At 27.7% G+C, this 25,600-nt stretch overlaps 1 protein-coding gene across 2 annotated transcripts in view; it reads right to left on the bottom strand.

The window, feature by feature from the left end:
- LOC129959427 (apolipophorins-like) overlaps window positions 1-25,600 on the bottom strand; it is a 66,726-nt gene that overhangs the window by 15,773 nt on the left and 25,353 nt on the right. For both annotated transcript variants that reach the window (XM_056072252.1, XM_056072253.1), the window contains exons 13-25: window positions 23,107-23,283; window positions 20,375-20,515; window positions 18,078-18,289; window positions 16,576-16,758; window positions 16,226-16,487; window positions 13,807-13,963; window positions 12,298-12,561; window positions 7,769-10,551; window positions 6,614-6,788; window positions 5,101-5,261; window positions 4,640-4,817; window positions 2,212-2,399; window positions 1,304-1,527 (exon numbers count right to left, since the gene is read on the bottom strand). In XM_056072252.1, the coding sequence (XP_055928227.1) occupies window positions 1,304-1,527; window positions 2,212-2,399; window positions 4,640-4,817; window positions 5,101-5,261; window positions 6,614-6,788; window positions 7,769-10,551; window positions 12,298-12,561; window positions 13,807-13,963; window positions 16,226-16,487; window positions 16,576-16,758; window positions 18,078-18,289; window positions 20,375-20,515; window positions 23,107-23,283 (5,105 nt within the window). The remainder of the gene's footprint in view (window positions 1-1,303; window positions 1,528-2,211; window positions 2,400-4,639; window positions 4,818-5,100; window positions 5,262-6,613; window positions 6,789-7,768; window positions 10,552-12,297; window positions 12,562-13,806; window positions 13,964-16,225; window positions 16,488-16,575; window positions 16,759-18,077; window positions 18,290-20,374; window positions 20,516-23,106; window positions 23,284-25,600) is intronic.

Genomic DNA, 25,600 nt, shown 5'->3' with positions numbered 1-25,600 from the left:
CCCACTAATATTACTGGCTGGGATCGTTAGCTCCCATTTGTATTCTAGGTAAGAGGAAAAAAATAACAACAATAAATATCTCACAAACATTTATTTTGTTTAGAACTTTTTACACAAAATGCCTCTGAATTAATATATCATGTAAGTTAAGGTGATAAATATAGTTTATAAAATGGAATTAGATTCATAGTAGATAAAGTTTTGGTTATTTTTTTTTCAGATCTTCTGCTGAGTTTTGAAACATTGGCACAATATTCAATGAGTTTAAGAATTTATAAAATCCCATTGATGTTCATATTCTTTTTCGTGGGACGTATGTAACCAAGTGGTAGTATAAAGATTAAATTTCTATGCGTTAAAAAGAAATCCTAACGTTATTCAAATGTGAAAATCTGTTTCGCTATTGTTAACGGTAAATCAGTTTGCCCTCTGCATGAAAAATCCTTTAGAAACTTTTTTTTTCTTCAAACTTTATGCTTCAAACTTTTTTCAAGCATGTTTATATGATGAAGTCTTAATGACCGTTGATTCATTTACTTAGCCGTACATTTTTCGATGACGATTATTTAGTCCTAATATTTTTTTTTTAAAATACCAAATACGAACTACTATATAAGTAAATGTGAGGAATATAGAAAAAATGATAAAAGAATTTATTGTATTATTTCGTCTATGTTTTCAAAAAAGCTGCATGTAATACATTTATTTAATGAATGACACATAATCATACAGTTTTAGAAAAATCAAAATAAAATATTAAGAAAAAAACAATAAAGCTCCAAGTAAACTTTGTTAAGATTTTGTAAATTATTTCGCTAGTAGAATCATGATTTTACTCATTTACAAACACACCATGAGAGACTTATGTGACTAAAATATAACACCAATTAAAATTTAATTTCATCTGCTTAAAAAATATGCCAATTGATGAAAAAGTTTTATTTATGCATCAACTTATTTTTTCTGAGCAACAGCTTTTACAGCAACTGTGCAAATTTTAGAAGAGGAGAAAACAACTGAATTTTTCAAAATGAGGAATATGTAGTCATATGTTCATATCAGATGCTAAAAAAAATCAGAAATACTCGTTGTAGGCTGGAAAACTTCAACTCTTTCTTTCTCTTCCAAAGTTTGCAAAATTGAGATAGTTGATGTTGCTTATTTAGCTACAATTTATTGCTTATTTAAAATAGAATAAATTTTGATTTTTTTAAAGAAAGATACAATGGATACATGTATATGTGCACGGTTAAGAAAAGAATTTTTTTAAAAAAGATTTTTTTTTTTTTTTTTTTTTACTTACGGTAAAGAATTGTAATAGTTTCTAAGTTTAACTACAGCGAAAGTAGTGTCTCTTCTCAAATCTGCGATGAATTTTGCTGCTTCAGGTATGAAAAATCGTAATGTTGGTTGGAAAATTTTAGAATGGAACGAATTTCGAATCTTTTTGAATCTTGGAGAATCATACATAGGAAGGAATCGAACTCCTGCTGTGGTTAACTCGTCTCCGAATGCTGTAGCCTTGAACTGCAAAACGATAAAAAAAATGTTTCAATTATTTTCCGGTTAATGTAAATAAATGCAAGCAAATCCAACAAATTGATAAAAATTATAATATAGTAAAATCTCTCCCAATTCCCCTAGTTTAAAAATAAAGGGAAGCATATTTTATTTTTGGTTTGCCATGCACAAGTTCGTCATGTGAACTATTCTTTAAATTTTAAAAATCGCTATGCGTAGAAAAATGGTTAAATTTCATCGTGACACTCAAAATTGCATTTAGCGCACCAGAATAGTCAAAATGTTTCCCTTTCTTTGTTGTTGTTGTTGAAACATCTGAATTTCAAGCAAGTTTAATCGATTTTCCAGTTAATTTTAAAACAAAGCTTACCTTCACCAACATTTTTTATTACAAGAAGTTTTCGATAATATGTTGAAGTTTCAACGTCAGAAGTTGAAGGAATTGTCTTTCGATTTAAAATTTGAAGGCTATTAATCACTCCTTCAGTTTTTTTGTTTGTTTTCATGACTAAGAATATTAGTCATCTTTTAGTGAGATGGAAACCAGTCGTATAAGTTTGACATTAAATAATAATATTTAATTCTCACAGATTTTATACAATGCACTACAATATTTCAGGATAAATACTATTTACGTCCTTAAACAATTTATTTTATGATGAAAAGAAAATATCATTAACTTCATCGTACCAAAAATTGTCCCAAAAATTCCGGGCTATAATGACTCATTATTTTGATGGTTCTCCAGCTTTTTCGCACAATGTCCAACGAGAAGTCAAATGTCCATTGTCCTTCATCGTCTAAACTTTCAGTTACGATGGAGAGAATTTTTCGGCTTCTGCTGTTTACACACACTTCAATGATGCGACTTGTTTCACCTGTTATAGAAAAAATAAATTTAATAATTCACATTTACATACAATATATTATAAACAGGATCAGCAGCAGCAATGCTTTAACTTAGTTAAACATAAAAGCGGGCATTTTGCAAAACTCTTATTGGACTCGTCTTTCATTTGTTGAAATAATTAATTCTCACATATATATTTGCTCAAAATTGCTCAAAATTCATAAAATATTGCAAAGATTATGTTCACAATATTAGAAATTCGAATTTTTGTTTTTTAAATGCGAGAATTAAAATATTTGCATTGCATAGTAAACAAACATAATACAGAGAACTAAAAAATATGCATATTATTTTCATATTAAAGCACATTTGCTATAGACTTTATTAGAGAAAACTGCTTGATTTTATTTTTTTTAATTCCTTTGTTTTAAATTCGGAATTCAATCTTTTTAAATTCTGAATTTTTAATTTTGAAAAATAAAGGTTAATTTACGATTAGAAGAAACTCCGGATTTTAAAAGTGGAATAAAATTATTACAGTATATTCCTTTACAAAATTACTGGAATAAATAAAAGCATTTAATAATTCTAATTAAGAAGCAGTTTTATGAAAAATGATGTATTTGTTAAAAACTTAAATTCTTTTGAAACTGATATAAAACAAAAATCGTTTACTTTATTTATTTAATTACAACAATAAGTTTATATTTTTAAACAAATAAATTTCGAATACTTTTAATACATTTTAATGCAAAAGATAAAGAATAGTAATTGCAATAATTCTAAAGGATGAACTTTCAATTTCTTTGTAAAACATAAAATTCAATTACATAAAAAAAAAGAAAGTGATTGATATCGTAAGAATATTTCTTAAAAGATTTTATTTTGAAAGTTTGCTAGCATATTTAAATAATATAAGGAATTTCTTAAAATTTTTTATACGGTATAATTTATTTTATCTAGAGACTTTAAGATCAATTTGACTTAAAACACATCCTAAATTTATACCATTATTTAAACATTAAATAATCAATTTCAAGTTTTGATACTTAAAGCATAATTTTAAATTCAGAAAAAAAAATTACATAAATCAATTTTTTCCAATTTGATTGTCTACATCGGTAACTGACACTCGCAAGTACCTGATTTCTTCATTTTTTATAGATTTTTACTGATTTTTCCGTTTCAACTTTTCCAGACTTTTATTTAATTTGCCTTATTTCATATTTGTAAAGACAGAAAATTATTATGGATTTCTCCCTCATTTCCTGATGCTCTAGAGTTTCGAAATTTCGTGTACTTATGTATTCTTGATGAGAATTCACATTTTAATATTCTCATAGCTCATTTATGATTTAATTCGATTAATATAATTTAATATTAATTTTTTATAAATGCGCCACTTAGAAGTGAATTTGGAAAGAAAAGAATTTAAAATTCTATAATATATATGATAATGAATTTTAAATTAAAGATTGGAAAAGACGAAAAAATAAATAATACCATTTACAAGCACATTTATAGAAATGGGATTGTAAATTATTTTTATTAAATTTACTTCATAAGTTCTTGTCAATAAATTTCCATTGCTTTCAAAAACGCAACCTCATCATAACTGTATTTCTTAAAATAATATATTTTGCTATATACGAACGAAATAAAAGAAGCATTATTTTTCATACTTCTTTATTATACTTATATTTCTTTTACTAATGAATTAAATTAAGTCATTTTATTCCAGAATATTCATAATTTTTCATTACATATTATCATTATGATTTTAAATTTAGAAAACTATTTAATTGAATTATCTTTTCCCATTTTACGTTGAATTACAAACATCTATAGCTATCATTAGCAAACATATTATATACAATTGAAGCATTTCCGTTTTTTATTGATACTGATAGATAAAAGATTGTTGCTAGCAAAGCTGTAGCATTAGCATAGTTGTTATTTTTTAAAATAATTAACTATGATTTGCATGAATATATTTTATAAAATGCATTGTTTTTGCAGGAAGATTTAATTTAACTTATTTTACTCTAAAATGATAATATTTTTTCAATTCATGCTTTAATTAAAATCTGAATGAGGATAGATTTAAACTTAAAAAGTATAAGGTAAGGAAATAATTCAAAACATTTAAAAAAAACCTTAAGCATTTTCAATATTTATCTTTTAATTTATAAACATTATTGACTAGAGAAAATGAAATTTAAATTTTCAAATTTGTGAAAATAAAGAAAATAGAGAAAAATTTATTACCTTCTTCGGTATACACTATTAACTTGTAACATTGTTTTTTGTAGTCTGCAATTAGCTTGGCTTTAGTAGTTTCTCCTTGGTATACTGACGTCAAATCTGTTTCGCAAGTTTCCCCTAATAATGTTGGTGGAGTAACTACTGCACCATCTAATCGATAGACAAACTTTGGTCTGTTGAACTGGAAAAGTAATAAGAATTTATGCTAAAATCTGAACTTAATAGCACACAGTTACAAAAGAAAAAAAAAAGACCTTTTTAAATAAAAAAAATCAATTATAAGTATGTAGCAGAAGTCAAATTTATTTGTGTTCCTTCAAAAATTAAACAATTTTGAAATTCTTAGTCATGTTATATAGCTTTAATATAAGTATTGAAGCATTTTTAGCACAAGACATATTACCATTACACCTTTAATATGATTTGCGATTTATTACAAAGAATAAGGAAGAAAATTGTTATACCTCAAAATAGAATCTTCTTTCTTTCTCAATATAATGGAATACAGTGAACGCTTGAACATCAGCCCCATCTTCGTCTTTCCAATAATAGAAAACACCTCCATAATCTTCATTACTATCCATAGTGGTGTTTGCTTTGATCGTGAAATCCAAATTTTGTTCATCTGGCATGAAAAAAAAAAAAGAATGTAGATATATGGTATGTTTATGTTAAATTTTATTTTTCATGTCCATATTTATAAAATAACAGCAAAAACCTCTAATTGCATGAAAGATTTTATTTTACTTAAAAAATAAAACCAATAAGCTTCTGAACCAAGTAACTGAAAACATTATTTTGTCACAAATGCGTCTCATACGTATATTTTACTTCAGAAACTTATTTGTTTCTCAATGAATGTTTTTATTATAGAGGTCATTGACTACTTTTTAATAATTAAATAAAAATTTTTATGAGTACAAAAAAAAAAAATTAATTTCCTATTTAATATGCCAGTTAGCCCGTTACTTGTGCTATTTTCTCTAATGCCTAATTAAGGTATCCGAACACGTTGAAAAGATCGATTTTCACCAAAAATGACATTTAAAAAAATTCTTTTATTGGATAGACCAGTCTTTGAGCTATCCAAAACAGGTTTACTTTTAGCAACGCTAATTAGAAGTTAACGTTAATTTCTGAGTTAATTAGAAGTCAAGATATTAATATTTTCATAATGATAGGTAAACTGGAAGTGGACATTTAAATAATCAGAAGTACAGATTTAAAGGGCCAAAAACATGTTAAAAATTCGTATGAACATAAATTTAGTTTTAAATACGGAACATTTTTTGCACTGCAAAATGAAAAATGCCAATGCGAGTTTTAATGATGTTTTGTGGTAATTTGTACCTAAAGATGTCTTTGTTGAGCTTCAAATCCTGAGATTAGGGACATTTATGTCTATAATACATTTTAATGAAGATTTTATAGGATTACTGAATGTTCTTAAGGTTATTGGAGTGTATAATAGTGCAAATGCAGTTAGAGCATTTGCTGAGATCGACAAAAATAGAATATACGAATCTAGGCGGCATTCACTGCCAAACACAAAAATTGCCAGAAAAGAAAAGAAAATGATTAAAAAAGGGAAATTATTAAATGTTGAGGAGGAAGAAGGCATAACCTATAAATGTGGAGAATTTTAAGTATGTACACACATAATTTATTATTAAAGCATACTAGTGTATACTTTAAATGCATTTTTTTCAAAATTGATTTTTTCTTATTTTTTACTCACTTCAAATCAAATAATTCAAAATAGAGTTATCATATATTATTATGAAATTTGGTGGACTTTGTCTTTTTACTATTTAATAGGAAATGAAATAAAAGAATTTAGATTGAGGAATATTTTTTAATTTGCAGCCTATTGTTTGAACAATAACGTCATAAATTTACTAAAAATTTTCAATTCAAATTGCTAATGAGTCGAATTATTCAACTTTATCATGCGAAAAAGACAAAGATATTTTATACCTTTATGGTAAATGTCGACAAGAACGGTGCCAGATTTTCCATCTTTTGAAGATTCCATCGATAGTTTTCCAATGAGCTTATCTTCAGGATTATTAGAGTAATCTGCTGATACTTGAGCTGTGAAAAACTTATTTAACGTGGGTTCAAAATCAGCAATCAATTGCAGTTCTATGGGCTAAAAAGAAATTAAAACTGCATATTAAAAATGAGTATTATTAAAAATCAATACACAACATTACAGAAAAATGAGTGTTATTAAAAATCAATACACAACACTGCGGAAAAATGAGTTTTTTGATGATTAAATATATGTTTGCCAAAATTTATAATCTTGGCACTTACAAATTATTGTTGAATTTTAATGTCCATATAGCGTTTGCAATGAGTTGAAAGAGCATGAGCTAAAAATTATTTTCAATTCGATTGCTATTATATTTGACAATTAAGAAAACTCTTGAAGCTATAAACCAATGAAGGGATTAAAATATATTTAAACTTAAACGAAAATATCTTTATTTTCTTGTACTGAACGCCATTTTTATCATTGAAAAAAAATAATAAAAGAGAAAATTTGAGATGAAAAAGGTTTAACTGTAATATTCTTATTAAAAAAGAAATTATACTATATTTTTAAAAACAGAACATTCCTTAAGTCTTTTGGGTAAATTACATTTGATTTAAAATAACCTTTTAAAGGATAGAATATTATGACAAATGTGAGAACAAATGTGATAAAAACTATAATAAATAACTATAACACTATAGCAAATAACTATAACACTGTAACAAATGTGATAAAAATATACCACCGAGCAAATGGAGCAAATAAAATGTGAATGAATTTTATTACCAGATTAAAAAGGATTATTGGAAAAAAGATTCTGTGTTACATTATTAAGTTAATGTCTGAAAATATGATGATAAATACTTATATATTTCCTTCTGATAATTAATAAATTAACCAGTTTGCTATGTTAATATTCACATTATTGATTAAATGTCCTTCCTACGGCTTACAAATCTACATATTTCTTGGAAACTTATTGTTCCTCGTAAAGGAAAACTATATATATATATATATATATATATATATATATATATATATATATATATATATATATATTTATATAGAAAGTTATATTTATAATTTTTTACCTTCTCGTATGTTGGGTGACTGATGATAACATCTAATTTTGATGGACTGTTATCTGCAAGATGGTTTTCAAATCTTATATCAGTAATGAGTTTTCTCTCTGGATGTTTTCGTGCGTCAGTCTGGAACTCGAATTTGACTCTAGGTTTTCTCAGTGATATTTCGCCATATGTTTTTGTAACAATTTCTCTTGACGGAAGGATGATTCCTAAACTCACACTGTGTCCGTTTTCTTCCTTTGCAAATCTTAAATCATAGCCATATCGAACATCTCCGTTATAAATGACGGTATGGAAACGAGATAGTTCATTAGTGCTAATTCGTATTCTTTCAATGCTGAATGCAACATCGCCGCGTTCATAGGCTATTTGCCATTCATCACCATCGGCTAGTTCTTTGTGGGTTACATCGATACTAATGCATTGGTCTTTTTCATTTCTGCAGAATTTTGTTTCATATTTTATTTCCTTTCCTTTCTTTTCTTTGGCTACTTTTATATAGGATGTATATGATCTCCAAGGAGTTTTCACCTTGATTACATAATTTCTTTCTGATTTCGATTTGATTTCTTGATTAATATTAAGATTGAGGAATTCTTTCTCTTTATATTTAAAGACCATGTCAGCGTTAACTCCCTTTTTACGCTTCTTAATTTCACCGCTACCAGCTATTAGGTTGACAGAATCAACATCAAGATTCATATCATACTTGGTTAATTGGCCAGATGGTTGTGTTCTGTAAAAAAGATGAAAAGATGGAGTTATTTTGCTCAAAATCACCAGTTGTCCCTCAAAATCAACCATACTACGGATTTTCATCGTTGCATTTGCATCGTACATTTTGTGGTGGTTCACATCCAAATTAGAATATACTTTGGCATCCTCTGTATTTCTTAAATCTGCTACAGCATTCAGTTCTACCTTCTGTAAGTATTCTAAAGTAGATGCCATTGAATGATGGAAAGCTGCAAATTTAGCTGAGTGTTCAAAATGAGTCAACAAATTAATTTTTTTCTTCGAAATTGGTGTAAAACTTGTTTTCCACGAATATTTGCCATTTCCATATTCTATGAGAGTATTACCTTCATACACAGGTCTCTGATGCACAGTAACAAGTAAGTTAGAGGTAATCTGGCCAGGCCATCCTCGCTTTCTGATATAATCTATTTTCCCAACATAGCCTATGACTGTTGCTGGTTTGATACGATATTCGGCAATGAATGTCCTTGCAGTTTCCGTTGAGTCAGCCATAATTTGGAAGTACAGCTCTTTTCCATCAAATGTTTTATAAGGGGAAGTCAAAAATAATCCATATTCTATTTGAAATTTGGTTCCAGTTAAGACGTATTTGCCTTTCATGTTCAGTTTTAATTTTTCTACGTTGCTTCTTAAATATTTCGCTACACTTTCAACCTCTCCATTTTTAATTTCATGAGTATATTCAATAGCCATACTTTCCATATTACCAGAGAAGTCAGCTCGGAAATAATGAGGACCTCTTAGAAGATCAGTGCTTATTTTCCCTGTAACATCAACGTTTATGGATCCTTCATAACTGATTTGTGCAGTTATCATGTGCTTATCGATGCCATTTTCGGTTGCTTTGTTTGTTTTTGCTTTTATAGACAGTTTCTTTTCGGAATCTTTATCAGCATCCCATTGAATATCAAGAGTTAAGGTTGTTATATCATTTTGAGCTATATTTCCTGTTATTACAATTCTTCTGTCGTCTTTTCCAACCGTTTTGATATCTGCGCGTACGGAATGATCTCCGTTTTGGGAATCAACATTAACATTACCCTCTATATATGGCGTATTTAATGCAACTCGACTAGCTCCTGTTTTCTGCAAATTCATATCTATAGAATATGCGCGACTTCCTGAGTCAGCAATACTGTTGAGTTTCAAACTGTCTGATGTAATTTCCAGATCGGCCTTTATCTTGACAGGGGTTTGCGTTGCTGGAAAACTAACTGTGCCGTCCAATTCATGATGGAAATGAGTTTGACTTTTTATTTTATACACGTAATTAATAGTGATATCCTTTCCTTCTCTGGGTGTCAGAACTGCTTGTCCTCGATATTCATTACGAGCAACTTCCTCTACATGATCTCTGTACAAAACCTTATGATCGTAAAACACAAGTTTCCCATCAGCTACCAACTTAAGCGGTTTGTTAGAAACGTGTCTGTAATCATATTTCAAGCTTATTTCTCTATCTGGACTAGATTTTACACCAACTTCAACAAAAAGTTTTGGCCTTTTCTCAAAATCCCAAACTACGCTCAATGCAGCAGATTTGTCGAAATCAAAGCAAGATATGGTTAGTCCCAGTTTATTTTCTAGGTCCATGTGCTGAAATGTGTCGAAATCACCATGAAGAGCAACTTTCTGAGTCAACCGTACAAGATGCTTGTTATCTTCAAAATTTTCGCCATATCTGAAAAGAACATCATTTTTGAAATGACCCAAGGGTTTTACACTAAAATCCCATCTGAAATGAGAATTTAAATCTTGATGCTCAGCTAGAAGTACTTTGGCGTCTAAGCTAAATTGTAAACGATCTCGTAACTCGACATTTTCTAACTTTGCATTGACAGTCACGCTTTCATAGCTTCTACCGTCTGGCTCATAATGATGGCCTAAATCTAAGTAAAGACCTTTTCCTCCCAGATTTCCTAAGCTGCTTTGAAGTCGATGAATCTGTGAAAATGCAGTGATGTTCAGTTCAGATGAGACTTTCCAATCTTCTTCCAAATCGATATCTCCTTCCTGTGCAAGATTTCCTACAAAAGTGGAACAAAACTTACTAAGTGGAACAAAACTTATTTTTTACTAAGTGGAACAAAACTTATTTTTTCCTCACCATATCCCTTTTTTTATTATTTTATATCTGTAATATATAGTATTTTATGAACTTGTTATAAAGGTAATAATCATATAGTTTTGCTTTTAAGATAAGAATAAATTATTTGACGAATATTTCTGACAGTCTTTAATGAATAGCAAAGGTTGAATATGGAGCTCTAAAATCTCTTATATTATGTCACTTCAGGGTTTTAAAATTGATCTTTTAACTCAGCTTCGTATTAATTCAGATCTTTTATTAAATATATATTGTGGAAATGTGGATCGTTATATTAAACATTGGGGAATTATTAGAATTAAAATAACAAAACTGCATAATCTCTCTTAAATTTTGAGTTGCGATATTTTTAAGCAGAAACGCACTATATGAGAGACAGGAATTTCTTTCTTTCAAGGAATAAAGAAAATAGCTCCATATTTCAAAAAAATTACGGCGTATTATAATCTCAAATGCTTTGAAACTCATCAATAACAACTAATATCTTTTAAACGTAAACTTGTCATATCCATTAAAGAAAGACAGGGAGGAAAATATACGTGTGGTTAGGAAACTGTTGTATTTGGGATTTGCCTTATTAAAAAGGAACCTAACTAGAGACACATGTAATAAATTTGATATAAATTTGAATTTCAAAAGCTTCCATTAGCCAATTTTCCCAACATTTGTATGCATAAGTTTTACTTAAAACATTCATTAAAATTTCCTGAATAAATATTCATTTCATTTCAATTAGCTTCATTCCTTTTTCATCTATACTTATAATTTAAAATAAATTAATATCAGTTTTCTTTGTCTCCCAAGTTTAGGATTAGGAAAGATATTTTGCCACGATCTTGAAATGAGGGAAATGAAAAAAATGGGGTCACGAATCTAGTGGCGTTATGATGTAATAGAGAAGGGGACAAAGACGAATTTAGGCATTTTGTGACCTTGGGCAATGTACATTATAAAGAGTCCCTCTTTTTGATCAAGTTCGTTCTGCATTTCTACGGATTTTTAATTTAATTAGCATACTTGTAATTTACTTTAGGCTAATTATTTTTATTTCCGCGATTTTGTAAAAAATGCATACAGTTTTATTTATTTAATATGACTCATGACTGAGTAACATACACATTTGTATCGGAAATTATTTAAAGATATGCTACTTTGTATTAAATACTGTACTAAATGAGCGGAAGCAAACTAATATCTAACTAATTATAATTGGCAAAGTGCTGATACTATTCTTATATATTATAATTCATAAAATTAATATTTTTAGAGTTTTGTATTTGCGTTTTTTACAAATTCATTTATTTGGCCTAATTGGAAATACGCCACTGGACGAGGATATAGAGACGCCGGGTGAAAGGGGCGAAACAACAATAAAATGTTTTGCCTCCATTTATATTTTTAACGCTAAGCATAATGAGGTAGAGGAAAACAACAACAAAAAAAATGCTGCAAATGTGGGAATAAAGTGTCTTAGCGAGATCACTTTTTAGAATATTTTTATGTCATGAAAAATGTGGTGCGCGTGAATTGAGGTGGGAAGATATAAGAAGACATTTTATAAATCAACATATTAATATCTATGAAAAATTAACTAAGAAAAATATTTATTTCTATAATTTTCATGGAAATTCTGGAAATTATACACATTCTTAAAAAAATCGTTTACCTTTAATATTAAGAGGGGAATCAAAGCTGTTTGACTGCATGTTGATTGATACCAGTGCTTTCCTTCCTTTTGAAAAAACTATTGTACCAGATAGTTCTATGGGTCTCACATTTGGTAAGATAAGAGAAATTTTCGGCTGATATTCGACAAGACGAGCTCCTCGGACATCTTTGCCAACATCCATTAACAGAGAGTAACGTCTCTTTTGGTTTCCCAAAGCATCAGCTTTTAATCGGAAAGCATCTGCTCTGTTATTGACATCAACTGTAATGAAACAAAGAAATTTAAACTACTTTTACAGAATTTGAAAATAAAGAGATTGCATTAACTTAGAACGAAGCTTCTTATAATTAAGTTTGTGTCATACTTAAAAATCTGTGTAGATAGACACACAGAATGAAAAATACCGTAAACTTATAAAGAAACTTATAATAAATCTCTTAAATAATTTATTTTTAAATAGATGAAAGTGTTTTCCAGAAATAAATACCAAAAAAAGTATTACTTTGCATGTAAACATATTTTACATATTGTATATATTCAGAATATTTTCTTGTTAGATGGATTTTTTTTCCTTGAAAAACAAAACAAAACTAATGATGATAATTTTTAGTGCTTTAATAGTTTTTTTTCCCGAGACATTTATGCTCAAGACTTTTGAAAATTCAATGCGTTGAAATTTAAAAAATTGCAATCTTTCCTTTTCTAACACTCTTTTCTTTGCACACCTCTTTTGTTTTACATAAACTTCACTTTCAGGAATTACTTCGTAGATATGCTAAAGTTTGTAAAAGATTGCAAAAATCCTGGAAACAAATGATCATGGGAAATGGAGAGAGCCTTTAATACTATAAAAAGGGTTTATACATCTTAGCTAAAGACAGATTATTTTTTTAGAGTGATAATGCTGTTTTAAAAAATAGTATTACAAGTTCCATGTAATTCAAAAATACACAGCAAGACTTAATTTGATATATTTTCCTTGTTTTTTTAATTTTTTTTTGAATACGCTTTCTTTTAAATTGATGAAAATTTTGTTTTTGCTCCTATATTTCATTTTTCTACATATGTAATAACAATAAAAAATGAATTTAATACTGTCTTATATAAATATTAAAATAAGTAAAATGATGCGTCTAAACTTATTAAAGTTTGCGAGTACTCAAATTTGAAATTGTATTATAAATCACCAGAGTGATAAACTATACTAGATGCGAAATATAATTTTAATTAATTATGTACAACATAGTGGAAAATATTTTTTCCTCCTGTATTTTTTTAAAGCTCAGGAAATTTGAATTTTAGTTTACAAGCACTATCAATTAAATATTAAAAATTCGGAAGTAACTATAAACATTAACAATACTAAAGCAATAATAAAAATTCTAACATGAAGAATCATAACTAAGATTATTTTAAATTTCATCGCTGTGCCAGATAATCACGCTACAATTAAATCGCAGCTACGAGCATTTGAATTTATATTAAAAATTACTAAAAATAGCTCACCATTAACATCCAAAGAATAGAAAGGACTATAAGTTTTTAAAGCTATTATTGTCGTTTCTGCATCAGGCCTTTTCGCTGTTAAGTCGGCGGATAATTTTCTGTCTACTTCTGAATTAGGGGTATCGAGCAAAAATTTGTATTTTCTTTCTTCTCTTACCTATAAAAGCACACACAAAAAAAGATTTAATAAAACACAAAGCATTAATTTGTATCCTCTAGCAAATACTGAAAATTTCAAAGCAACAGAAATAAATGAAAATACATTTTAAATTAACTAGGAAAACGGCGTGACTATTTAGCTTTTTAAAGCACTAATGAATTTGTCTAAATAGCGAATTGAGAAAATTCACAATGAGCACAATTTAAGCCCAGATTTGTTTAAAATATTCATCTCATTGCTTAGTTTTTAAAAAATGTCTTTATCTGTTTTCTACTCTTAAGATTTATATAAAAAATACAAATTTTCAAAATCCATAGTTTTAAATAAAAAAAATTAGAACAAGATTTTCAGATTTTCGTAATGAATCGCATATAGTGAGAACTGTATACGAAATATCATGCTAGAAATATATCTGAATAATTTTATAAGCTAGAAGGGAAAGATGTAAAAATAAAATCTGTTTAATGTGTTTTTTGGTATCAGTAAAGCATCTGTTTGACGACAATATCTTTTGATGGCTTTGATAAATTTGACTGTCGTGTTCATTGACACTTTATTTCTGAATTAAAGACGAAAATGTACACAAATCAAATCTCTCAAAATGTACACAAATCATTAAAGATGAATATCTAATTCAATATCATGTTTACAAAATTTGCTTGGCTATTCTTTTTTTGTTATATATAAATAATTCGTTGCTTGATGCTTCAGATGTCATTAAAAGTTCTCTCTAAGTGCAAATCTTATTTGAAAAAACAAATGCAAAAATAATTTTCCAATGAAAACTTTTAAAAAATGGTTAAATGTAGAATGATGTATACTTGATAGAAGTGCAGAGGTTTTACTAATGTTAGAAATGATCCACTGTTGATAGATTTCAAACTGCTCTACAATCAGAATTCTGTGGTACAACGAAATTTTGAGATTAGAAACCAAACGGTATCAATTTTGGAGGAATTGTTTCAAAGTTTACCACTTTGAAAAATTCATCGGTTCAAGGGGACATACTGCACGTTGCATTTTTACACGTTTTTGCTCTCTCCAATTTGTTTACCCTGTGACGTGGGACTCTTGTAAAAATACGATCAATAAACATGTTGTTAGGCAATTTCAGCGCATGCTCACTTCTAGTCTGTTTTTCTTTTACTCTGTTTATGTAATGAAGCTAGTTCTGCTATATGTAACATACAATCCGTAACTTGTTCTATCCATTGTACAATCAAATAAACGGCCAGCTAGATTATCTGTTTTTTAAAAATAATAATATACCCAAAGATGCTTTCTAGCAAATTTTCCTTACGAAGTATTTTTTAGACTTATTATATCTATATCACTCAGTATCTCAGTTATAATACCTCTTTGCACTACAATATCATTACTTATCCTTTATATATGAATAAATTTTTTTCGAACTTCCTGATTATTCAGTATAATGCTTATTATAAAATGCTTATTTGGAAGGGGAATTTCAGTATATAATGAAATAAAAAAAATTCTAGAAAGCAAAAGTCTTATTTATACGTAAATATAAAATTTAAATCGTAGTTACATATATTTAAATCGCACAAAAGAAATTAAGCATTCTTAAATATTTCATGGTGAAATAATTTCACATGACATTCATCAAAAATTTGCATCAATATAAATTCATAAAATAATAGAGAGTAAATGTTTTTTAAAGACAAAATAATGATTATAAATGTTTTTATTTAAAAGAGCTTAATTTTACAAATAAATAGAGCAACTGCAGTTTTTCTTTATGAAAATAAATCTTAAGTTCTAGTGAATTGCAAGCAAGAAGAATAAATCCTCACTTTAAAAAATTAATTATCCTAAACTCTCAGTTCGAAAATACATGCCTTTCCATTTCTAACTTCATGTCGATTTTTATATGAATTTGGTTTTCAATTTTAGATTTTTTCATTTAGATAGATTTTAGAAACAGAATCAATTACGTTTTAAGTCCTACATTATAAAGATAATAACGATAATTCTATTTGCAAAGCAAAATAGAAAAAAAAATCAAAACTCTCAATTATTCAACCAAAATAATTATTGTATTAAAGTAATTCTTAGTATAACGAATTGATATTTCAGTTTGGTTTAATAGGCTATATGCAGTTTGTAAAGTGAATCTGAATTCCATACAACGGCATTAATTCCAGATACATAATTACTTCTAAATATTTTTTGCATAATCTACAGGATGATTAATCTAGTAATACATAATGTAATTACGTAAAAATAAATTTAGTTTACCGAAAAGTCAGGCAACTGCAGGAAAAGTTCGTATCCATCCATGCTTTTATCAACTTGTTCCACCACAACTGAGGCCTCCATGGCTCGCACAAACGGGATTTTTGGTTTTCCTTGGTCATTGTAGATATGTGGAATTGTTGCTGATACGCAGTAGCGAGCTCCCAAGATATATTGAACATATTTTGTGCAATAGTTCAAATTATAAGACTGTGGTTTGGGTATTTCTCTGACACCGTTTTGGTTTATTGAGTATAGTGTGCGCCTGAAGGAATAAAAAATATAAGCCGTATAGATAAGCTAATGTATCAAAATTTTTTTTAAAAGTCACAAGAATATATGAAAATTCATACTTTAAACTCAGTAATTCTTGACGCTCTTGTCTTCTGCTGAGTTTGATGTGTAATAACTTGAAATCTTTAAACTCAAATTTGCCATTAATATCAAGACCAGCACTCAAGGTTGTTTCGGCTCTAACTCCTGGTTCATAGTTTTCTGAATGAATGGTGAATGATGCAGATGAATCTAACAAAATGCTGAAAAAAGGCAAATATTTTTTTTTAAAAATAAAATATTCGGATCTCAATATTCATCTACTGGAAGTTTGAAAACAATTGCCTTTTATATAAGCGATAAGTGACATTTGATTGCCTTGTGCTTTGAAATCCCATAAAGTTTTATTATTTTCCCGCCTTGAATTTATTATTTAGAATAAGTATTTTTCGAATTAATCATTTATAAAGAACAATTTTTCTTTTTCTTTCGCATTAAAGGTTTCTTTGCTTTTAATATAAATAGACCGAGGAAACAAAATTTTGTTAAATTTTATAATATAATAAAAGATAATAAATTCCTTAAAGTAAATATAATTTTTTTAACAACAAACGGCAAAGGTTTTTAATATCCATAAAAAAATGTAAACGATAGTGATTTTAATTTTAGAGTGTAATTGTTATTGGATTTTTTATATAAATTTTATAGTATAAAAAGGCAATAATTAGAATTAAAATATTTAAATTAATTAGTAATTGATTAATTCTAAAATATTTGTAGTTATATAAAATTCTCTCAGGCCAAATGCCGTTTGGCAGCAGTTAACCGCTTCGTTAAGGCACCAGTTTATAATTTTAAAACGCAGTAACATTCTGAAAATACCAGTAGTATGGCATTAATTTGGATCTATACCGTAAGCAATAATATGAAACATATATATGAAGGATTTAACTAAACAAGATATTATACATTGATTCATAAGGCCACAATTATGTTCGGTTTATCTTTCTCTACTTATTAAATTAAGGATTATATTAATCTTAATATTTAATATTAAACTGTCTCTCGCTCTATTTCTCTCTCTCTCTCTCTGTTTATATATATATATATATATATATATATATATATATATATATATATATATATATATATATATATATATATATATATATATATATATATATATATATATATATATATATATTAGTTAAAAATCGTTTCAAAATTAATTATTGTTGGATAATTTTCATCAAAAACGTACCCATATGACACAACTTGCGACTAAAGAAGATATATCTTTGTACATAAAAAATGTTTAAAAAAAATATTTTTTAATTGTTTTGTCTTGTATTCACGATATACTGTATTTAGTCATGTAGTACTTTTTGTGTTTGTTTATATTGTAAATATATGCGTTTGCGATAACAAAAATGACTTCTTCAACTATTATTTAAATAACTCTTCAATTATCCGATCATTTTCCAGCATTTCTTATATTCATTATATAGATTTGCTCAACATTTGTTGAAAAAGAGTAAATATTTCAATTGAAGTTAATTTAATAGAGAATAAAAAGAGTCACCTTGGCTGAGCAATTCCTTCTAGCAATATTCCCGATAGAGGAAGAATTTTTGAATTCTTGTGGAGCTCAATTTTTCCATTAGTTTTTAAACCAAGAGTCAAGCTGGCATTGCCAGCAAGCTTGTAAGCTCTTCCTGTCACACTTGGGAACAAAATTGAAACATCCAGATACAACAAATTCTTGGCCACATCAATCTCCTTCGTTCGAACTATCTAGAATTGAATACATCAAACACGCAACATTAAAATTTTCTTACGTGGAATTTCATATTAATTTTTTGTTTTCGTTGAGGTTTCTTCTTTAAAGAATTATTTTTTTATTTTTCTACTTTTTACAGATGGATTAGCGTTTTTTTTCAAATATAAAAACAAGATTTAATATTAATAACATCGATTTTTAAATTTTGTCTATAATCATAGAATTGGTGAAAACAAACAAAGAAAAAAAAAGTAAAGAAATTTTGAGAGAAATCTCAACAAATTAATTTACATGTTAAATTTGTTTTCCACAGAAAAAAGTAGTTCATGATAATCATTTTGAGATGTTTTTACTTTTCTGCTATTTTTAACAGTGATAAACATGTAATTCGCTGTATTTCTCTTTAGAAGATCTAAATACAATTATGTAAATACTAATGTATGTAGAATAAACGTAAATTATAAAAATAAAAACCTAAACGTATAAAAGTGAAGTCTATATATAAAATTATAAAAGTAAAGATATATCAGTTATTATTGTGACAAAAATACCAATATTATGAGAATGTGGAAGTACACAGGATTACTTATTTTAATATATTCTTGAAAACGAAATTTTTGAATGAATATAAATTGCTAAAAGACACTGTCAGTAAGAAATTTTAAAATAGATTCAATTTACGTGATGGCATAGATACGTGGTAAATATAACCATGCTGATCTTTGGACATCTAATTATAAATTGTTTTATGTTGTGTTGTGACGAATGCTCATTTTCTCTGACAGGAAGAGAAGTGGATTCCAAAATGATAATTGCGCGACTAACTTGAGTTTAGATTTATTTCATTGGCAAAGATATAAAATCTATCTGAATTTGCCTTTATCAAATTATTTTTTAAAAAGTCAAGTTTCCTGATTATTATTACGAGATTTTTCCCATTTTAAAGCTTTAATATGTAACAATTTTAATTTATCAACATTCTAAAAATAATTATTTTTTAATCACTCGAACCCAGGCTTCACTTTATTTTCTGATATGTGTGGGATCTTATTTTTCTATGATGATCTCTAAGTAATGAAAATAAAAAAATATTTTCTTTAAAAAATTGCCTTAGAGAGTTATATACAAATTTTCAAACGATATTCCTATGTCTTCTTTTCACTGCTTGTCGCTTTTTTCATTGGATTCGTTGGATTTCATTGGACAGCTGGTCATGACTCTTACAAAGAACTCTTAGTAATGGAATAAAATTGGACCCGGGTTCTTTCGACCAAGGAATAAAGAATTTGATCTCTTTATCGAAGCAAAACAAGAAGACCAGCTTTTATATTCTCCTTTCCATATTTAAAGTAATTTTTAATAATACTAGGAAATAGAATATGATTATACTGATTTTTATATTAGTTATATAATGAAATCCTTCATATTCTTCATAAAAAGTTATTATAACTGTGCACTTCACTATTATTTTATTTCACCGCTGCAATTCTATGACTCTTTAAAAAGTAATAAAGAAAACAGGAAAAAGAGCTGGAAGACAAATTTCGAGCTCGAATTCTTTATTAAAATTCTTCAGTTAAAATTAATAACTATTTAATTGAAGTAAAAATGTTAAAATTTTATTCGATAAATGTTACAATACTTAAAGTTAACGAATAAGGTTAAAAATGTGATTTATATATATGTAAAAATATTTTAGCAGTTGCATGGCCGAATGGAAGAAATATTTTAAAATTTTATAACTTCGATTTATTCCATTACGGGAAGCATTTTATGTACAAGAAGCTATTATAAAACTAACGTCCGTTTACATTGCAATACTAGTGCAAAAGAGACGAAAATTTTTCTCTCCCGTGGTTTTACTATTAAATTCTGATAGGGATTTCTTTGACACTTGTCGATTTAGGCAAGGGAATTTTAGGTATTTTCAAAAGAATGTTCTAAGCATTAAAGATTTTTATCCCTTCACTCGGAGCGTGAGAAAATACTGAAGTGAGCAGTTTTATAGAGCGTGTGTATAATTAATTAAATAAAAAATGAGAACTGGATCAGGAAATCTCATTTCCCAGAAGATAATTTACACATAAATATATTCTTACCTCTCTTACAAGTTCTTCAATATTAAAATCTTCAAATCTTTTGGATATAACATCTTTATGCAGATTAACCCAACCTAACTCATGGCCAAGTACTCGAATATATGCAGAGCCATGAGGAGTTTTTCCTCTGCTGTAGCCCAGCTGCAAAAAACAAATAATATTAAATATATTAATTATTATTATTTTTATTTTTTTAAGAGGACGAATTAAAGCCTTAATAAATATGGGAATAAACTTGTTTTCAAGTGATTCATAATTCTTGTACTCAGTAAGAAATTTTAATTTTCTTAAGAAATAGTTATGATGGAATTTAAACCATGGAAAAATTTCGTGCTTATAATAAAGTAGACGCTTTCATTCATTAATAATAGCCTTAAAGATTATGAATGGAATATTGTTACTATGTATGCTTCATCTAAAATCTCGCATTAAAATAGGAATTTTATCATATACATTTTGTACAAAACTATTAAACATGCGAAATATTTTAAATTTATGAAATTAACTTTCATTTAGTAGCAACAAGCAGTCGGTTTACACTCAAAAAGTAGTTGCTGGTAAATATCAATTTTTAAATATAAATTAAATGAATGTTTAACATAAAAAAAATGAGCGATAAAAATCCTTGGCCCAAATGTACAAATTATCAGTATTTAAATTTTTTTAAAAAATTGAAGAATGAGATAGAACCCTTAAAGAATAATCACATTTTCATTTACATTGTTGCTTCTTTTTTAAGCGAGTTTAATCATAATTTATAAAGTGAGATTGTTGGTTCAAGATATTTCTTCCTATAACCAAATTAAAAAAATATTTTAAAAATTTGATAAATTTCAGGCAAGAAATTAATTTCCATAAAATACGAGCAAGACGTTTCCCAAAACTATGCAATTACGGTACAAAAAATTTATTAACTTAAATTTCATCCATAATCTAATGAAATTATAAGCTGAAATTCTCATTTTTTTTGGAATTTAATAACCGTTTATGCTTTATGTTTTGCTCAACATTCTCATCTCTGTTTATTTCCGAGTTTTTGCCTTCAAATTTCATTTTTTAACAAATGCTAATTTTTGCATGACATGAACATTCTCTAAAGCGGGTAATAACAAACAAAGAGAAATGTGAATACAATTTTAGTTTTATCAATTTTGGGAGGCAGTTTTTTTCGGGGAGGGGGGTTAGGTGAAGGTATTTGTTCGAATGTCATACAAATGAAATAAAAATGTATCCATTAGCATATTTTGAAACTTGTTAACTCAAATAAGTACATAGAAATTCTAATTCGAATGAAGAATTACGTAGAATCTATTAAGGCGGCAAATGTTCTTTGGAATAAAAACGGCAACGCATACCCAAAATAGAATGTGGCATCTCATTTCACGGTAACGAAATGTGAAGAGACACGGGGATGGGGGTGAAAGAACTTGATTAACATCTCAGTTTATCATTTCTGGTTCTTTTCATTTTTAACTAGGTTTTATTTTATTTCAATGATCCCTTTTTGGATGCTCTTTCTATCTATAAAGAACGATCTCAGTTATAAAAGAAAACATGTATGCATTTTTGATCAATTGATAAGCGAGAATGTTTATTTTCTCGTATAAGAAGCATACAAAGAGAAAGTGTTTCAATCGACAAAAAATTCGAATTCGATATTTTGACGAATCTCCACATTATAGACCTGACAGAGTTCGAAAAACATATTTTTGGAATTACTTTATCTGTCTGTAATACGACAGACTAAAAATAGTTTGAGATAGAAAAATAGAATTTGGTATGTCTTCTTTACACCAAATGTATAGATTTCTATTAAATTTTGAACGAAATCCATTCACAAAAATCCTGTCTGTCCGTCTGTCTGAGTACAAGTGAACCAGAAACTACAAAAAGTAAAAAGTTAGATAAATAAAATTTGCTACACGGATTTACATTCCAAAGTGTAAATACATATCAAATTTATAATTAAACCTGACAAGATTGAATTATCTTTACTTTCAGGTACTTTAATTGTACTTTTAATTTGTACTTTCGCATGCATGTAAATGGGATAGCTTAAAAAACGCGAATACTTGAATAAAAGAAAAAAAAAGCCAAAAATTTCACCATTTTAGCATCTAAAATCCGGATTCTTATCAAATTTTGAATCAAGTTTATCAGAGGGTTAGCTGTCTGCTGGTCTGTAATTTTGCCCACATGTAAAAGTGGTATCTGAAAAACATAATTTAAATAAATGAAATTTAGTATATGATATTCTTTCTGAAATTGTAGTTCTGTATCATATTTTGGTTCCAATCAGAAGAAAAAAACGGCCTCCAAAATGCATATATGGTTTTTGTTTACTGTATTACAAAACACAAAAGTCTCATGCGAGGTACTCTGAAAATAAGATTCTGAGTACTCGTGGCATTCACGGCTTTGCTCGTAGTCTATAATTTTTATGCGAGGAGAGGGAATAACACCTTTATTAGTGAGTAAACGAGAAAGTTTCAAGAAGAAATCTCCTTCCTTTAGAAAATAAGGATACATTCTTATAATTACTTAATTGTTATTAATTTACAGAATCGAACATAATATCTCCAAAAATGTATCATTTTAGAAATTTAAAGGGCCTTTTATTTGCGACTTTTCTTGTTTTTATTCCTTTCATAGAGTTCTCTATTCAATATAGCAGTTGATTCCTTGAAGTCGAAAGTTTTCCTCATAAATATCATTTTTAACACATTACTTACTCTTTCACCCAAAGATTCTAATTTTGACTTATATGACTCAGCGGATCTTCTGCCTCGCTTTCGTAGGTTTTCCGGAATCAGATTCAAAACGTCATTAATTTCGAGATTTGGCATCAAGCCTCGAGGTCCAAATAATTTTTCTAGCGTGTGTTCCAAGTCTTCTACTCTTCCACCAACCTAAAATAAGAGAAAAAAAGTGCCTTTTTAATTTCGCTGATAAGAGAGGAAAAAAGTTTATAAAAACCTATAAAACCTCTGAAGTGTTTTATTTTCAGGTATCTGAAAAAATAACATAAACAAAATATTTTATGCTAGTAATTATACCAAAAATAGCAACTTTCGGAACGATTCGAGGGATTGATAGTTTAGATATTAGACCATAAATTAAGTGCGTATTGAATAAACATGGCATTAGTTAAGACTACTGACTGATGTTTAAATTAATTATCCTGCAAACGTTTCGTGAGCGTTTTAAGTTGGCAGATGAATCTGAAATAAATAGTGTGTTGAAGGTTCTGTCTGGAAAACCATTAATTGCCGATAGTAATATATGTCATAATTATTCATCCGTGCCTTTATGGTTAACTAAGGAAAAAAGTATTTGAAGGCGACTTGGTATCGTAAAATGCGTCAAAATATCGACAAAGCTTTTAAGGGCTCATACGATATCTTGATTCATTTTAAGTATACCTGCAAAATTTCAAGTTGCATGGCTATTTTTTATTAAGTTGATGAACAATTTTTGGCCATGACCCTAGAAGAAACAAAATTGTCGCACACATTTTTTTTTTGTGTCCTCTTTGGAAGAGAGCTAGATAAGTATTGAAATTCATGATACAATTATTGAAATCTTTTAACTTATTCATTAAAAAAAATTTTAGGATGTTATTCTTCAATTTCGCCATATTTTCTATACGAAATGTTTTCTTTAAAAGAAGGAAACTTTCAAATTAGAGTTTTGTTCGTCTTTATTCATGTTCAGTCTAAGACTTAAAATAACTGAGATAAAAGATTAAATATTTTTGCGCATTTTCTGAATTTAAGTCGGTAGCAGAACTGTGGGTGACAGTTTTTTATGGTAATTAGTTGAAAATAAGTTACATTTTGTAAAAGTTACGGACTATTTTGCAGATTTTAGATCACGCTACGATCGCTTTAAATTGGTCATATTGTATTTTCATTCATATCCTATTTTTTTTTTTTTTTGAAATCGTAAAGTTTTTTTAACAATTGAAAAAGGGATATGAATTTTTAGGAGAGTTCTGAAATGCATGTTTTGTAGAATTATTTATACAATTAACTCTAAGATGTGCATTAGTTTATTTTAAATTAAAGTCAAAATTAATGTGATTTTGAATTTTTCTATCTCTAACAATAAAAAAATAAATATTACCACTTTCGGTTTTCTTTAGTATATTATAAGGTACTTAGAAAAATTTTTTGTAAAAAAACTATGCATACATGAAAAAAACGTTAGAGATTTAAAAATTTTTTTTTTTTAAAAAAACTGCAGTTTAACGAAATACAATAATAAAAAAATGTAGTTATAATCAAATTCCAAATATAAATAATAAAAAAATATTTAGAAGGCATCCTATCACCTGAAAAAGACTCATATTGATGCCATATAAGATACTTAAAATCCATTGAGTGGAGGTTACTTTAATAGCATTTCCTCATATATTCGAAATAAAAAAGCATATTACATTATTTAAGATTTACATTCATTAAATAGATTTGGAAAAAGGAGTTCTTTGCCACGGGCATATAAGTGTTAATCTTTTATACAAATAATTGGAATCCGATCATTAATTTCTTTGAGTGATAGCATTTTCTATAATCTATGCAATAGAATCTATTTTCATTACATTAATTAATATCTAATATCTATATGCGCTCTCTTCTTGCCACAAATGGTGCGATCGATTCCAAAATTAAAATGCACAAACTTATTTCCTTCTGTTCTATGGATAAGTTGACATCATTGTTTTAATCTTGTTCCAGGGAAGTAACTCAACAATTACTTGTTTTGTAGCTTAAATTTTTTTCAGTGATAATCAGATTATTATGGAAATAAGGATGGTATTTCAATTCATGGAAAATAATGTTTGTCAGTATACTTTCTCTAAAATATATTTAGTGATAGTATTTATATTCAAAATTTATAATTTCGATTAAATTACAGAAACTGAAAGAAATTTTTTAAACCTCTGTCTGGCACATTTTGGACATATAAATATAAAATTATACATTTATATGTTGTGACATTGTTTTAATTAATTTACAATGTTTCACGTGCTTACATATATAAATTTTATAATGTTTCGCTTTCTAATGTTCCTTCCTGATGATGTACCCCTTAATTAACAATTATTCTATTAAATAAATTAAATTTGGATTTCATACCAGTCGGACCCTATAGTAGCGAAAAAGAGGAAATATTTAATTCAAAATTCCGTTATATTTGCAATAAAGATTAATAAATTAAAAATAA

Source organism: Argiope bruennichi, chromosome X1, assembly GCF_947563725.1.
Source record: "Argiope bruennichi chromosome X1, qqArgBrue1.1, whole genome shotgun sequence".
Classification (NCBI taxonomy): domain Eukaryota; kingdom Metazoa; phylum Arthropoda; class Arachnida; order Araneae; family Araneidae; genus Argiope; species Argiope bruennichi.
Note: the sequence above shows the minus strand (reverse complement) of the source record. Positions and strands in the feature narration are given on the sequence as shown.